Source organism: Procambarus clarkii, chromosome 46, assembly GCF_040958095.1.
Source record: "Procambarus clarkii isolate CNS0578487 chromosome 46, FALCON_Pclarkii_2.0, whole genome shotgun sequence".
Taxonomy (NCBI): domain Eukaryota; kingdom Metazoa; phylum Arthropoda; class Malacostraca; order Decapoda; family Cambaridae; genus Procambarus; species Procambarus clarkii.
The window spans coordinates 21,835,850-21,853,750 of NC_091195.1; the positions used below are offsets into that span (position 1 = coordinate 21,835,850).

At 38.1% G+C, this 17,901-nt stretch overlaps 2 protein-coding genes across 2 annotated transcripts in view; one reads left to right on the top strand and one right to left on the bottom strand.

Annotated features, from left to right (window-relative positions):
- Positions 1–1,087, top strand: part of LOC123770576 (ecto-NOX disulfide-thiol exchanger 2) — a 78,527-nt gene extending 77,440 nt beyond the window's left edge. The window contains 1 exon segment of the mRNA XM_069301836.1: positions 132–1,087. Within this exon segment, the coding sequence (XP_069157937.1) occupies positions 132–222 (91 nt within the window). The 3' untranslated portion in view covers positions 223–1,087.
- An 8,901-nt stretch (positions 1,088–9,988) lies between these two features.
- LOC123770454 (integral membrane protein 2C) overlaps positions 9,989–17,901 on the bottom strand; it is a 55,033-nt gene continuing 47,120 nt past the window's right edge. The window contains exon 7 of the mRNA XM_045762301.2: positions 9,989–12,402. Coding sequence (XP_045618257.1) covers positions 12,284–12,402 — 119 coding nt within the window. The 3' untranslated portion in view covers positions 9,989–12,283. The remainder of the gene's footprint in view (positions 12,403–17,901) is intronic.

The following is a 17,901-nucleotide window of genomic DNA, read 5'->3' on the forward strand; positions in this document are numbered from 1 at the left end:
CCATAAAGCCGTGTTTAATATTGAATCTATATTCAGTCAGAGTAGAGGTTTGAAAGTGTTATTTTCTACAAGTCTATAAATGAAAGGTTTGAAATGCAAAAGTCTGACCAGAACATATCTATTCCATCCAGGTACCCAACAGTGTATAAGCAGATTACTACAGGAGTTGGTGCCTGCCTGGAGCGCAAGTGGATCTTCACAGGGTTTGACTGTGGCACGTAGGGATGCAAGCTAGTACAACTCTTGGGTTTTTTCGCCACTAAAGCCACTTTCAATTTGATGTCGTTGAACTCTAATTGCATCTACTGGTGTTTGTGTTCGTGTCCCTGTTGAATTGCAATACGTATGTTGATCTTACTGGAGGTATCTGTTTATATCAACAGCACCTTCTTGTTTCTTTCGTGCATTAACTAAGTTTCTAAAATTCTGTTTTATAGTTTATCAAGTTCGGTGTACCTTGAAGGGTGGTGTAGCATCTCAGCATAATCTAAGACTACTAGGTAGTAAATCGGTCACAATTTTGTATAAGATGTAGTATACGTATCTGTGATTAATAAATTTGATCTTTTGCTATTTACTATCAAGCAAAAGAAACCAGAAATGTTGTTATATTCTAATAACTTGAGAAATGGCAGTGATGCATATGAAGCAGTGTATGGAAGAATAGTAGTAATTAGCCTAGTTACAGGACAAGCGCTACGCTCGTGTTGTCGGGCTGTGTTTACATGTGAAAGATGTGTTGCTGTAGAAAATATAAATTGATACTATTTTTGGTATGCAATAAGTTTTTGTTCAAATGTATTAATGTTCTTACCCTTAGGAAGAACTTTCACCATGTGTTGGTAGTAGTGATTTGCAAGTTGAAGATGTAGTTTCATTTCTTTGGAAATAACAATTTTCAGGTGTATTGGCTAATGAGGTTTGAAGTGTACATTGCTAGCCAGAAACATTGTGCGAGAGTGAGGAGGAATACGTGTTGACGACGGTGTCAAGCGTAATAACAAGAAATGTTAACATTTCTTTATAGTTCAAAGTTGGAGTGGGCTGTGATGCCAAATTATATAAAACATGTTTGCAGAAAAAAAAATTGCAGAAAAAAAGTTTAATATTGTGCATTTGGCGGTATGCCCAGCCTGTGTGCCCCACAGCCTGTGCGCCCACAGCTTGTGCGCCCCCAGCCTGTGTGATAGTGTAGTATTTTTGTCCATACTGTACATGGTTTTTCTAAGCTGGCTGCTTTAGGGCCTAAATCTTTTTTAACTTATGCTATGTATTATATTTGATGTAAATTTTAAAAATATCGTTTTGTGGATTATCTATATTGCACGTTCAATAGGACTAATTTTAGTCGAAAAAGACCTTTGTCAACTTAACAAGGAGATCAATATATATTTTCATTTTCAAATGGAATTCTAATTATGCTCTTGTGGTTGCAAATACCTTGTTCAATTTTATAGCCTTTCATAAACTTGGGCAAAGATAAGTTGGCAGTATGAGTTGCCTTGCCACAGTTACGTCAAGTGACCAATATTATCAACCCGTCCTCCTGTTTACATGGTACTTTATGTAACTATGTGCATCATAGTACAAACATTGACATAGTAAGTAATTAGAATTTTGTACTATTCACTTATAGAGTCCGAACAAAAATGAAGCTGAAAAACACAAATATTCCTAGGCCTAGTATAGCATACATATCTACTATGTTAGGCCTTAGATATCCTATATTAGGCCTAGGAAGGTTAGGCTAGTTTTCTAATGTTGTCTTTGCAACATTAGACAAATTGTTTTCCCCTTTGTCCAAATTCAGTAGTACAGATTTCTGTGTATTATTTTATTATTAGATTTCTAGTTATTTTTTCACTTTGTAACTGCGTTGTACGTCGGTATATATACTATGGTCCTCATCCTTCCTATAAGTTGTATCCAAACAGGAGGATGGGCTGGTATATTTCAGATGCATGTGGTAGAAGACATTGTAATAAGAACTGTGCAGATTTGTAGAGATATTCACATACAATATTGTACTTGTTAAATCATTTTATATATGTATATATATATATATATATATTAATAAAACTTGGGATCCAACATTATGAATGAATTTTATGGAATATAAGTTTGTGGAGATAATTTACATGTACTATTGGTTCAGGTTGTTAAAATCTAACTTCACTAAATACAAGCAAATTCACCAAGATTGTAAAGACCAATGAAAGACTTGCGTTGTGGACTCTGCCCCTTATTAATGGTTAGGTTGACCACTGTATGTGCAGTAGCGGTGGAGTTGGGGGAAAACATCTTGCCTTACAACCTATTTGTAAACTAGATTTTATTTCCAGCCAGTGAGGATTAGCAGGTTAGTAGTATGGAAACTGAACTAGATACTAAACACTGCTGCCATTACAGGGAAGTCTTGAGACTGTAGACTACCAGCCTTTTACAACCACCACCATTATTACCGCTAGAGAAGACTCGTGTGTTCATCCTGTATATGTCAGGTATACTGTTTAGACGTGCTGAATCAAATACGTGGAACATACCTGGAGAGGGTTCTCGGAGTTCTGCTCCCCGAGCCCGGCCTGGGGTCAGTTGCGACTTTGTCTTGCCTAGTAAAATCCATAAAACATATCTGTGAAATTAGAATGTAATGCATCAAGCTGCTTGGCACCATCACACAATACAAGTCTATATCATTCAAGAATCCATACAAGGCCAGAAAGACAAGATGAGCGACGTCAAAGGAATCAGGTTTACAGGATATGAGCGAGGGACATGTGGACTTCATAGAACTGTGGGAAAGCAAACTGCTGATCTTTATCTCCCCTCAAGTGTTGCCTTCATGTGGCGACTAGGACTCGTGCATCGTGTGAAGCCATGTGGTTGGTGAGGGTTATTTCAGCTCCCTCTCCGGGCATTGTACATGCAGGCTCTCACTAACGTGGGGATCTCATTCGAATTGATGGACCACCTGCTGGAAAGATTGCCCTTGGAGGTTGGTTGGATGTCCAGGCCGGGGTGAGGAGGAAGAAAGGGGTCTTTGTACTAGTGTGGAAGGATGTACGATGCAGGAGGACCCCCCTACCCTGATGAAAAGAGTGGGGACCGCTTGGAACAACTCGCTCCTTCCTGCACTTGCCAGGACTCGGCTGCCTTGGTAGGTGGCATCTCTTGGCTCAGAGACCCACACTTTTGAAAATGATGCCACAGTATATGGAAACTGAACCGACCTATCTAACACAGGCTTGGGAGGTGGGCTACCAGTCCTCCGAGTCTGCTGATGGAAGATCGGGCTCCGTGGCTCTGGCTATGTTGGGCCTAGACCAGGCTTCGTTATTGACTATTCTGCCCGACCCTCCCACCACCCCCCACTTCTGTGGCAAGTAATTATCAAAAGAAACTTCCATGGCAATTTTGAGCCCCGAGTGGTGATCACCTCATGAACTGGGACAGCTCCATCTTTCCTTGTGACAACTATCTTTTACCCCCTCCTTAATGGGGTAGCTCTGCACCACACTCGAACGTGCATGAGTTCTTCCATCTCGATTACATTCCGGAATTTGTTTGGCCCTGCTTCATGGCCAAGTATTTTGATCTTAGTCATGTGGCTAAACATGCTGAATAAGATAATTTTAATTTGGGCATCAAAACAAGTGTGTACATCAAATTTATGATGTATAAATGTAATAAATGAATGAATGAATTTCCTGCTTACCTGGCTTGAAGCGTCTACACAATGTCATGTTGAGAATTCTCTTTGGCCAGGTACTAAAACCAGTTAATAAACAATACACATGGTGTTGAATACTTATCTTCACTGTTGGCGTGATTCGGTGAGCACCAGTGTGAGTAACAACAAGCCTTCTACATACAGTATAAAACTATAATTATTTGCCAGTCCATTCAAAATAAGAGTACTACAAGTTTCATTATATCTTGATCAGGATATGTACTGAGGCTTCATAAAACCTTTAAAGTGGAACAGGGATCAAAACAATGTCCTGGGAAACTCCAGATCTAGGTCTTAACCCATTGCAATATTCGGAGCTTTCACAGAAATCCATGCAGGGGAATTCTTGGACAGTGAGATTTGGATATGAAGAAATTATGTGATAGAGTAAATAGGTCACATGGAGGATTGGGTCTATATGCTGTATTAGGGAAAATCTTTTTGCTCGGAGCTCCTTAACGATACAAATGAGGTGGTAGAGGAGGTACTGGGAGTAAAGAGAAAATAAACAGTTATTATTCTAATGTACAAACCACCAGATACAGTCTCCGTGGTGTAGTGGTAAGACACTCGCCTGGCGTTCCGCGAGCGCTATGTCATGGGTTCGTATCCTGGCCGGGGAGGATTTACTGGGCGCAATTCCTTAACTGTAGCCTCTGTTTAACGCAACAGTAAAATGTGTACTTGGATGAAAAAACGATTCTTCGCGGCAGGGGATCGTATTCCAGGGACCATAGGATTAAGGACTTGCCCGAAACGCTACGCGTACTAGTGGCTGTACAACCATGTAACAACTCTTGTATATATCTCAAAAAAAAAAAAAAAAAAAAAGATGCAACGGCTGAGGAATTCACAGAGCAGATAAACAAAATAGAGAATAACCTTGATAATTTCACAAACCCAATACCTGATATTATCTTCCTAGGTGATTTCAACCTGCCTAGATGGAGAATAGCAAACAATAATAATATACCAGGAAATCTATCAGGACATAACCAACCACAGACTAGAGAACTATTAGATTCTGCTACAAATTTTCACTCAACCAGCAGATATTGGAACCAACTAGGAACGAATATACTCTAGATCTGGTCTTCACAAACAATGAAGATATAATCTGGAACATTACAATCTCAGGTCACAAGCTCATTGAAGTGCAAACGACCGTCAATACTCTGAATAGACCTAAAACAACGATCAAGCAAGAGGGGTTATTCAGTAAATTCAAGCTATAGGGGTTATTCATTTAAATTCAATTCAATAAATTAATAATAAAAGTATAGACTGGGAGAAAATAAACAGGGAACTAACAAACATTCCATGGGAAACTTATAAGTACAGTCATAAAAATCCTACACAAGGAACAGAAAAACTGACTTCTGAAGCATGTGAAGTCTGTGTGAAATGTGCCTTTGAGGAGAGCCAGAAAGAGGTCCAATGTAGAAAGAACACAGATGACACTACAAAAGAAAAAAAATAACGGAAACGCTTAAGCAGACACGACTCCCTACAAAGGAATAATTTAAACCGAGATTGAAGAAATCAAGCAGAGACTGAAGCATTTATATCAGATTGAAGAAAGGCAACTAGAACAGAAAGCAATTCAAGAAAATAAGAAAAACCCAAAATATTTCTTCACATATGCAAAACCAAAAGCAAAAACCACTGCCAGTATTGGACCTATTTGTACAAGTGAAGGTTCATACACTGAAGATGACAAATGAGTGAAATCCTAAAAAGCAGTATAAGGACATGTTTAGCTCCAAGCACTCAGCCCCGGGTCCAGACTCGTGGAATTCAATATTTATAAAGAAATGCAAAGTGCCAGTAGTAAGAGCACTTGGTATAGTGTGTAGGAAGAGCTTGGACATGGGGAGATACCAGATGCGCTTAAAGCAGCAGACATAGCCCCTCTACATAAGGAAGGGAGCAAAGCATTGTCAAAGAATTAGACCAGTTGCACTAAAGTCCCATATAATAAAAGTATTTGAGAGTGATCAGGAGTTCGGTCACTAGTTTCATGGAGACCAATGACCTCCACAACCCAGGCCAACATGGATTTAGAGCGGGAAGATCATGCCTCTCACAGCTACTTGACCACTACAACAAAATCACCGAGGCATTAGAAGAAAAACAGAATGCAGATGTGGTATACACGGGCTTCGCAAAGGCATTCGATAAATGTGACCATGGCGTGATAGCACACAAACGGAGGTCAATGGGAATAACGGAAAACAAAGAATAACAGTCAACCATATAAAATAGAGTTCAAGCGCAGTTAAAAGCTCTGTACCTCAGGGTACAGTCACCACTGCTTTTCATTATTCTCATACAGTATCAAATATAGACAAAAATACAAGTTTTATATCATCCTTTGCAAATGACATAAAAATCAGCATGAAAATTAACTCTGCTGAAGACATTGAAAAACTACAAGCAGATATTAATAAAGTTTTTGACTGGGCAGCAGAAAATAACATGATGTTTAATTAACACTGATAAATTCCAGGTACTCGGGTACAGTAAAAATGAGGGCCTTAAACGTAATGCAGGGTACAAAACACAATCAGATTTGCCCATAGTACGAAAGCAGCAAGTAGAGTATATGGGAATAATGATGTAAGACGACCTAATGTTTAGGCAGCATAAAAAAGCAAATATTGCGTCGGCCAGATAAATGATAGGATGAATTACGAGAACTTTCAAATCCAGGGATCCCATCACAATGGTTGTACTCTTCAAATCACTTGTGCTGTCCTGTCTCGAGTACTGCTCAGTACTCACTCACCCCTTCAGAGCAGGAGAGATTGCTGAAAGAGGGAATTCAGAGAACATTTACGAATACAGATGCAATAAAGCACCCAAATTATTGGGATCGTCTCAAACCTCTCCAAATGTACTCACTAGAAAGGAGACGAGAGATATCAAATAATATACAGGTGTAAAATACTGGAGGGCCAGGTCCCAAATGTACACAGTAAAATAACAACATACTGGAGTGAATGATATGGAAGAAATGCAGAATAGAACCAGTGAAGAGCAGAGGTGCCATAGGCACAATCAGAGAACACCTTATAAACATCAGAGGTCCGCGGTTGTTCAACATCCTCCCAGCGAGCATAAGAAATATTGCCGGAACAACCGTGGACATCAAGAGAAACCTAGATAGTTTTCTTCAAAAAGTACCGGACCAACTGGGCTGTCGTGGATATGTGGGTCTGCGGGCCACTCCAAGCAACAGCCTGGTGGACCAAGCTCTAAGTCAAGCCTGGCCTCAGGCCAGGCTTGGGGAAAACTACTCCCAGAACCCTGTCAAGCAGGTATAGACCACAGTACATGTATGAGGCTTGAGTGGAAAGAAAAAAAAAAATAGTAGTATTCCCTTTTACAATACCACCTTGTCGTATTATGAGACTACACACCTTACTTCCTAGAATTCCAGGCTTGGTGCCATCATTTGGTAATTACTAACTTGTCACCTTAAATTATTAATCTGGCTGATATAATTCCCAACATGAGACAAGCTATGAAGACCTTCCGTTTGAAGAAAAGTCCAGCAAGTACCTACAGCGGTAAAGGAAGTGTGACCATACGTGACTACATCCCATGGCTGTCAAACTTTGCAAGAGGATATAAAATAACCAAGACAATGTATGACTTTATTTTGTTGTGTGTCCATATGAGTATATTATAAATATAATTTTTATACAGGGCTGATTTATCCAACAATTTGATCACATCATTCAAGTAATTTCAAAACTGGAATAGTTTCTCCTCAACTCTTTGGACATATAATAATACACACACACTGTAATTTTTTTTTTAACTACCTATATAAAATGTGGATATAATAGATTTCATTCAGTATATAGCAGTGAACATATCACATGAAATGAGTTTTAACCTCCATACTCCTGGTAGTGGGTAGAGTCCGAGGCTTTCATTCCGTACAAAATGTACCAAGCATTCTGAATAGTTATTTTACCGAATATAAAAAATACATATCTGAATAATGCTACAGTATATTGCCATCCACCAGACAACTCATAACACCAATATTTAAGAAATTCAAAATACTTGATAGACTTTTTCCTTGTATTGTAGCTAAACTTGCACCTTAAGATTACAGAAGGTATTTGGAGAACTTTATGTATATATATATATTTTTTGAGATTATATATATTTAATATTATATATATATATGTCGTACCTAGTAGCCAGAACGCCCTTATCGGCCTATTATGCAAGGCCCAATTTGCCTAATAGGCCAAGTGATTTTCTTAAATTTCATTAAGTTGTTTTCAATTAGTTTATTTGAATTAATATTATTATATTATATTAAGAACATGAACTATTGACATAGTTATATTAGTTTTGGTTGGTTAGGTTCGATCATATATCTATGTTAGTTTTAACTCAAATTTAAACAAATGAACTCATACAAAATGAAATGGATAGCTTCATCATTTCATAAGGAAAAAAATAAAAAAATACATAAATTCAGGAAAACTTGGCTTAATAGACAAATTGGGCCTTGCATAGTAGGCCGAGTACTGCATTCTGGCCACTAGGTACATTTTATATTATATATTATATATATATATATACATACATATGTACATACATATGTACATATATGTATGTGTATATATATATACATACATATATGTACACACATACACATACATACAACCTAATTTTCAGTACCTGACTGAATGCTACATTTACCTAGTGCCAATTTTAATCCTAAAAATTCTCCAATATCCAACAGGTATTGACTGCCGCTGCCCTGAAGAAACTGATATTCCACGTGTTATCATTTGTAATCATTTGTAATCAAACATCCGAGATCGTGATAAAACAAAATCATGTAAATACTGATATTCTAACATATATGACCACTTGTTAATTTGTGCTCCATTTACAGTAATCAACAAAGGCAAACACTGGGCGAGCTAATCGTGGTGACAACGTAAATGATCCTGGAACTACAAGACTACCTGCTTGATTAGAGCTTAATTAGAGTTTGATTAGAGTAGAGTCACATCATGGAAACACTGTAGCTGGGTAACTTAAGTCACACTCTTCTAATTGCCACCAGATTTGAAATTGAACTAGAAATAATTGAGCCTAAGTATAGATTTAGTTCTTGTGGTGTGTGGACACTAGATAGCAGCACCTTACTGTAGGAAACGGAGTCAAGCAGGATGGCAGAGACATGAAATAACACTTCCAGTGATATGTTGCTCCTGTGGTGCATAATGACAAAAGTGTTTGTACTGTACAATATCCACAAGTTTACAAGTCTCTGCTATTAAGAGCCAGCACAGACGTATAATGGTGTCAATGGGACCAAGACCTATAATTCATATTCTCAAGTCACATTCGACACCAAATGATCAGCTACTTAGGTGATATGTGGCTCACTTAGAACATAAGGCAATAGTTAGATATAACAATCATTTTACAATATAAGATTCCTGTAAGTGGTCATATCAATTTTATCTAAAGTTTATAGGGGAAAATAAGTTAAGAGGGCAGCCATAGAGCAGTCATGTTCTACACCCTGGGATGAAATTTGCTGGAGGGGAAAGCCAGGGAGGAGACCTGTCAACATCACACAAAATCAACTAATTAATGCAATCTTTTTTACTTTTAAATATCTTCCCATACCGCTACCAGTCAAGCTTATAAATGACCGAATTTAAATGCTCCGTAAATTGAAAGCTCAAGAGGACACGAACTTAACTATACAAATCTCGATATTTGGCAAATCTCCTTTAGAAAAGCACAGACATGTAAAGCTTTTTTTTTTATTTCAACCTCTCCAGCTGGTTGATGCTCTGCTGTTTTATACAAACAACAGTTGTGATTAACTGAGAAAATAGAACACACAGTTCAAGAGAGTTTATGTATCTCTATACATACCAGTAAAATATTATATCTGACTTTTATATATATATATATATATATATAGCATATACAGTATAATGCAAAATTTCTGGAGCAAGGGAAATATTTTATTTATTATATATATATATATATATATATATATATATATATATATATATATATATATATATATATATATATATATATATATATATATATATATATATATATATATATATATATATATATATATATATATATACACACACACATATATTATATATATATAACATTTTCCTAATTCATATTTAATATAACTCTTAATTAAAAAGTTTACAAAAAATAATGAAAATTACATTACAGCAATAATGGCTTTAGGTAACTTTAATAATGGCATTAGATAACACTAACATTCTCAACAAGCCAATGTTCAACACGAGCGAGGACCTTACAGCTCTGTTAGCCATCTTCTCGTTCAGCAATGAGCCAACTTTGGGGCTAAATCAAAATTAAAAAATTTCATAAGTCTCGTGTAGATCATCGTCACGTCTTCACACACCCGTTGAGCAGGTACACAACCTACATCACCCACGTCTACGCACACCTGTGGCCACGTCCAATTTTTCCCATAAAACGGAACTTTCCAAATGACAATTCACAACGGATGACTCGTGAAGGAGATGCTCTTTTCATTCTTATATGCAATAAACTAACTTCATCATGTCAGTATTTATTTAAAACTGCTTCTCTTGCTTACAGTATATAATTCAGTAACTTCTATAAATAACATAGGTGAAGTTTTCGGCAAGTGCGCTTCAGCTGAAGCACAACCGTATCTAGGGTTTCCCCGAGGAAAGAACTGTCTTTTATTCTGTGATATGCATCAAACAATCTTTGGCAAAACTAAAAACTAAACTTGAATAATGTAAGACTTCAACCCAAAGTTAACCTGGACCTTTCACATTTGTATTTCTTGATACTACATAAGAGTACGGTGGCAAAAAATATTAAGCATACCTAATTAAACAATTTAATACTGTTACTAACTCCCCACACAAACCGCTAATATACTGAAAAAGAACAGTCCAGGCCAGGTGATTATACTCTGAGTATGGGTGGCCATGGAAAACATTGATATAGAGCCCAAATTCTTAAAATAAACAAACATTTATATTAAATACAACAAGAATGGCACTACACAGAATTACACAAACAGTATCATTTAATCAACTCTCTAACTCGACATCATACACCTGAGTTGGAGAATTACGCTACAATGCAGTGTACTCCCGTCACGTTAAACACCAGCTCTTACTCCCTTCAAAAGTTCTTACTCTCTTCAAATTACTGTATATATTATTTCTAATTATTGATAATTTCTCCATATACTCAAATATCTTCAAAAATTTTGTTAATAGCATTTTACCCATAATAAATATATAAACAAATATTCCCCCTCACTGCACCGACGTGTGACGTGGTTTGACAATTATAATATAAATACAACTACAAATGGGATCTAAATCAAGAAAAAAAACGCACATTTCCAATGAACACGACACACCAGTGGCACTGAATAATTATTACAATGGCGGGAGGCTCTCTGCACGCCACATTAGGTAAGTCAGTAGTACACTGCACTCTGCCTTAACTAGTGTTCAAAAATAAGTTCAGTAATCAAGTAATTCTACTTAAGAATTCCCAGTGGGAATATATTTTGTCAACATGCACCAATGATTCAAAAATCTCCAACCAGTCATGACAAAAATCTTCCAATACCCAGAAAAAAAAATCATCCATAAATTGGTAACTTGCCTCAAGATTTTGAGATTCGAGTTCAAAATCCCGAGATAAAAATCATACAAAGCCTCTAACACGACACAACCATCCGCAGACAACCTGTATACTCTTTAACCACAACGAAACATCTTGGGACTTGCGCAATATTCCAGTGTTGAAAATATTTAAGTTCATAGCTATAAGTCAACTCCACAGTGACATTACTCAAGTATTGACCAGCAAGTCAATACAAAGTATACTCCAATACTCCTAAAATATTTATACAAAATTTTGTCTACAATGAAAGGAAATTAAATTGTACACTTGACTTGCTCTTTTGTCATAAAGGTTCCTCTGCTAGATGGCCTATATTAGTATATTAATTTTAAAATCCAAACTTTGAAAAAGAATATATTGAAGTATGCATTAACAAATACTGGAGGTTTTGACAGTTTACCTATTTATTATTTTCTACGCAAGTCAAATACATCATGTCAAAAGGCCAGTCAAAGTATCATCCTCCAGCTCGATAGAGATTTATTGTCTTGGGTGTTTTATCGTTGTTTAAGTGGTTTAATAGTAACAACAATGCCTTCTGGTAATTTGCTTATCCAACACATGAACTAAAAACTTTCAAATGTCATTACAAATTTACATGAAACTTACAAATCTCGTACAGGTACGGTAACATTCATAAGGAGTCCAGCCAGTGTATCAAGGCCTCCTCAGCACAAACTCTGCACTGTATGCTCACACTTTCGCCAAACTCGATTATTGCTCGTTCATTCTCTCGTCACTAATACATATGAGCAAAGCGGTGTGATTGGCCTGCTTACTCGGGGGAGGTGTTGTACAGTACTACCTGGTTACTTCACGCACGCCTCACTCCTCATCTTGAGACTTGCTCCCGTCGTCCCGAATTGTTAACTGGACGATCTTTTTGCCGGCAAACTCCACAAATTCTATCTCTGTGCCTTCACTTACACTGCGCTTCTTCATGTCTGTAAATATAAGATACCATTTCAATACTCGCCCTTCTGTCAGAATTGCAATCACAGTTATTACTGCATAAATTATTGTTAACATTAAGAAATGCATACTATTTTTGTAAATGCTGTATGGAAAAGTTACCAGTCTATGGACATTGATGCCAAAAATTATAGCACCGGTTAATGGTGCTACAAGTATAATGGAAAAAAAAATCTTAGAATATTGTAGATTGTACAGTATTCCAAAAGACAATGTGCTAATGGGTATAACAATATGTTAAGACCATATCTTATTAATTCTGGGGAAGATCTGACAATTCCTTGAAGTTAATGTTGCTACTAAAGCTTCCCAATACATCAGTCATTGGAGTCATACTGGTCTACCCGAACCTGGCCCCCTTTTGATAGGCGCAGGAAGAAGCCCATTATTACAATCACCCTCACACAAAGACTAAAAAAACCACCAAACAACTGCTTGGTTCATTAAAAAAAACACCAAAACAGCCAACACACAAAATATAATGATTAATAAGAAAAAATGACCCCCAGGACACACGCACCAAAGTGCCAGCCGATGGCTAAGCTGGCATCCCACGTTCAGTCTTGTTGCTGATGTGTGAAGAGTAACTTCTCACCTTCCCTATCTTGCCAGTCAACCAAGTTATGCTTCTTCCCTCACCTTAAATGTTTGTGGATCTGCACCTCTTGTCTAATACTGTTGCCCCTTATCATGCAGCTTTGGAGGGGCCGGTTTCATTTGCGTTCGGCGTCAATAGTTCCTTGTTGCCATTTTGCAACTTGTCATGTGCTTTCTTTCACCTCCGACCAGCTTATGTTCCTCCTGAATCATCTTCGTCTCTAGATTGAGAGTTGGCATTTCTTTCTTCCTCTCAGTTCATACATGCACCTTCCAATGTTTTTCTTAACCCTTAGACAGCGGCTATGGAAAAATGGTCATACTTGCCTATGCACGAAAAGCAAGATTTTATTATAGAAAAATTAATTTATATGCAAAACGTAAAAAAAAAATGAAAATAAGTGAATATTTATCATTTCAGTGAGTGGAGGCACTCTGCAAAGCTGCATCTGGTACTTGTCAATGCCTAGCGCTTGACTTTGCTAACGGTTCCTGTTTTATCCCCACATATTTCACCAATTGTTTTATCACTTTTTTTTCTTTATTTACATCCACAGAGAGCCATTATATCCATATTTGCATCATGCATCTAAAACCCAGACAATGATTGTTTAAATCATCTTTTGATGATAAAATGTAGTCCCTTAGGATTGTCAACAGATGACAACCACAGCTTAAGGGTTAAGGCATTGTTCTTATTGGTTACTGCCTCTGGTTATTGGGTTGGGGAACGTCATACTCTCCTCAGCAGGCATGGGTTCTGTTCTTTAGGTCCTGGTGGCCAGTTTCTTTGCCTGCAACCGTCTCCTCCTTTTCTGGCGAAGAATGAGAATGTTGGCTTGCGGAGAGGTCCCTTGGTAACCGATGCTTGCTTTATCCAGCCGGGTGTGCATTATTTGTCAAGTTCTGTAGTGGCAGTTCATCACTACCTGCATAACACCTGTTATGCTTTGGTGGACACACACAGTTTGTCAATCCAGTCCCCTTTAGGACCATTTTCCAGGGCGCACATGTCCCAGGTCATCCACAGTGTCATAAAAGGTAGCCAGTCTGCACGGTCTAAACTCTGGCTCACGATGCTCGTAAGTTTGTGGGTTTGGCTACAGTTTTTGCTAATAATGTGAGCTGATATCCAGGCTTGGGGGGTTTGGAGATCTAACAAGGTCATGGTGGCTAGGTATTTGGTCTATGTTCCTAGTCCCATTTAGACATGTGTTGCCCTGGGCTTGGTTTTCCATGCCAGTGTTTCTTCTTTGAGTTTTGCAGCTGCTGCTTCTCCCTCTCTGGTAAGTCCCTTTGTTCCTTATCTGTTAGCCACCCTGAACCCTGTTCTCTTTAGGGAGCCACAAAGTGGCTTCTCCAGAAAACTAGCAATGAATGTACTGCAACACCCCTTTCTGTGTCATTCACAGTGGCCTTCTTGCCCCCCCCCCTTCCTCCCACCCAACTTCCAGGCGGGTTGATTCGTGGCGCATCAGCAATGGACTGAATGTGAGATACGTAAGAACAACATAAGAATAAAGGTAACTGCAGAAGGCCTATTGGCCCATACGAGGCAGCTCCTATTTATGACCACCCAAACCCACTCATACACATATCATATACAATGATATGGGACACCAGCTTGGCAATACACGCTGTTTCATTATTAACCATTTTGGAGATTCTTTTGCAGTGACTGCTAGCTGTTTGGGTACTTTTGAGTTTAGTCTGCTTTCTTGGTGAGGGGTGATAAATCCCCTGCTCCCTGTGCCTCTTCCAGAGGTACCAGGTTCCGGCTCTGGTCTCCAGTTGCCATTAAGCCTAATGACTGATGTGGCTAAGCATTGGGAAGCCATATCAACAATGTAGCTTCAGAGCGCCCCCCCCCCCTCCCCGGCTCATTCAGAAAGGGGCATTTCATTACATTCAATGCTGGTTATTGCCACGAGTCAGTGTACGGACGCAAGATTCCGAACTTGGTCTCGTTTCCAATCTCCCGACACAAAGGCAAGTACTGTTCAGAGGAGCCCCCCCCCCTCCCCAATACCCATATCCCCATTTTTTGATTCTTCAGTTATCCAGGTAAAGAAAATTCTGGTTCTTGATTAACCATCACGTTTGGTTAATTGGATTGACCCCCATTACCTTCAAAAATTCTGGGCACAATACAGCAATGTAAATTATTAATTGGAACAGGTTCACAAGCAATTTCAAAAGTGAATTTGATCATTGAGTGTGTTGGAAAAAAAACAAACTAAAAGGTGCTGTACTAAAACACACCACCACCAGTGTAATTACCTAAGTGTAATTACCTAAGTGTAGTTACAGGATGAGAGCTACGCTCGTGGTGTCCCGTCTTCCCAGCACTCTTTGTCATATAACGCTTTGAAACTACTGACGGTCTTGGCCTCCACCACCTTCTCACTTAATTTGTTCCAACCGTCTACCACTCTATTTGCGAAGGTGAATTTTCTTATATTTCTTCGGCATCTGTGTTTAGCTAGTTTAAATCTATGACCTCTTGTTCTTGAAATTCCAGGTCTCAGGAAGTCTTCCCTGTCGATTTTATCAATTCCTGTTACTATTTTGTATGTAGTGATCATATCACCTCTTTTTCTTCTGTCTTCTAGTTTTGGCATATTTAATGCTTCTAACCTCTCCTCGTAGCTCTTGCCCTTCAGTTCTGGGAGCCACTTAGTAGCATGTCTTTGCACCTTTTCCAGTTTGTTGATGTGCTTCTTAAGATATGGGCACCACACAACAGCTGCATATTCTAGCTTTGGCCTAACAAAAGTCATGAACAATTTCTTTAGAATATCGCCATCCATGTATTTAAATGCAATTCTGAAGTTAGAAAGCATAGCATAGGCTCCTTGCACAATATTCTTTATGTGGTTCTCAGGTGATAGTTTTCTATCTAGAACCACTCCTAGATCTCTTTCTTTATCAGAATTCTTTAAAGATTTCTCACATAATATATAGGTTGTGTGGGGTCTATGTTCTCCTATTCCACATTCCATAACATGACATTTATTAACATTAAATTCCATTTGCCAAGTGGTGCTCCATATACTTATTTTGTCCAGGTCTTCTTGAAGGGCATGACAGTCATCTAAATTCCTTATCCTTCCTATTATCTTAGCATCATCAGCAAACATGTTCATATAATTCTGTATACCAACTGGTAGATCATTTATGTACACAATAAACATCACTGGTGCAAGAACTGAACCCTGTGGTACTCCACTTGTGACATTTCTCCATTCCGATACATTGCCTCTGATTACTGCCCTCATTTTTCTATCAGTCAGAAAATTTTTCATCCATGATAGAAGCTTACCTGTCACCCCTCCAATATTTTCCAGTTTCCAGAACAACCTCTTATGTGGAACTCTGTCGAAAGCCTTTTTTAGGTCCAGATAGATGCAGTCAACCCAACCATCTCTTTCCTGTAATATCTCTGTGGCTCGATCATAGAAACTGAGTAAATTCGATACACAGGATCTTCCAGATCGAAAACCATACTGTCTGTCTGATATTATATCATTTCTCTCTAGGTGTTCTACCCATTTAGTTTTGATTAGTTTTTCCAATACTTTCACTATTACACTTGTCAATGATACAGGTCTATAATTGAGGGGGTCTTCCCTGCTGCCACTTTTGTAGATTGGAACTATGTTAGCCTGTTTCCACCCGTCTGCTACGATTCCTGTACACAGGGATGCCTGAAAGATCAGGTGAAGTGGAATGCTGAGCTCAGATGCACATTCTCTCAGAACCCATGGTGAAACTCCATCTGGACCAGCTGCTTTGTTCTTACCGAACTCCTTGAGCATTTTTTCCACTTCGTCTCTAGACACCTCTATGTGTTCTATGTTGTTCTCTGGAATTCTTATTGTATCTGGTTCCCTAAAGATTTCATTTTGTACAAATTTGTTGATTTGTATTTTGTTTTGTGTGTGTGTGTGTGTGTGTGTGTGTGTGTGTGTGTGTGTGTGTGTGTGTGTGTGTGTGTGTGTGTGGAAACTGCACCTCACAAAAACTAAATGACAAAAACAACAAAGATTTGTAATCAGACTGGTGCCTGAATCAACGGGCCAAGCTACAAGGGCAAATTAAGATAACTCAATCTCAGAAGCTAAGATGAGAGATGTAGTACAGATATGATCACTACATTCAAGATACTGAGGTGAGTAGACAAGGTGGACAAGTACAACCTATATAGAGGCACCGTAGTGCATGTGGACTGGTGGAAGTTGCAAATGTAAACAAGTTAAAATATAAGGAAACCCATATACCTTGTACCAGTAGGCAACAAGGAGAGGCCAATCTTACTGAATGACTAAACAAAGATTAAGAGGGCCCAGGAGGATTACCTAGACTTTTTCTGGTGTGGGAAAGTAGAAGGATGGGATATTAGTTCTGACAGGATAATTTACGATTCACATTTAGAAGTACTTACTGTACAGTAGTAAATAATCTTTGTCATGCTTCTACAGCACATTTTATACTTTAAACTCGATTAGTATTAAGTTTTAGTCTTTAATATTTTTCCTGCTCGAAACGCTTTGCGTAATAGTGGCTTTAGGCATTGTATGTACTAGCTCTATCTAGAAATCTACAACAGTATCAAATTTTGTAAAATCTCTTGTATGTATGTACCTTACCTGAATAAACATTTATTTATTTATTTATTTATTTATTATATATTTATAACTAATAAGGTAAAGATGGCAAATTACTCTCTTAAGGGGGTCAAGAACCTTCCCCATAAGAATATCAAAAGTAATAAAAAGACAAAATTGAATCCCTTCTTGTTGACGGTACCGGTCACTCAAGCAGCCATGCTCAGCCTCTGGGAGTCAAACTTGAGAACAAGGAATAAAAGCACA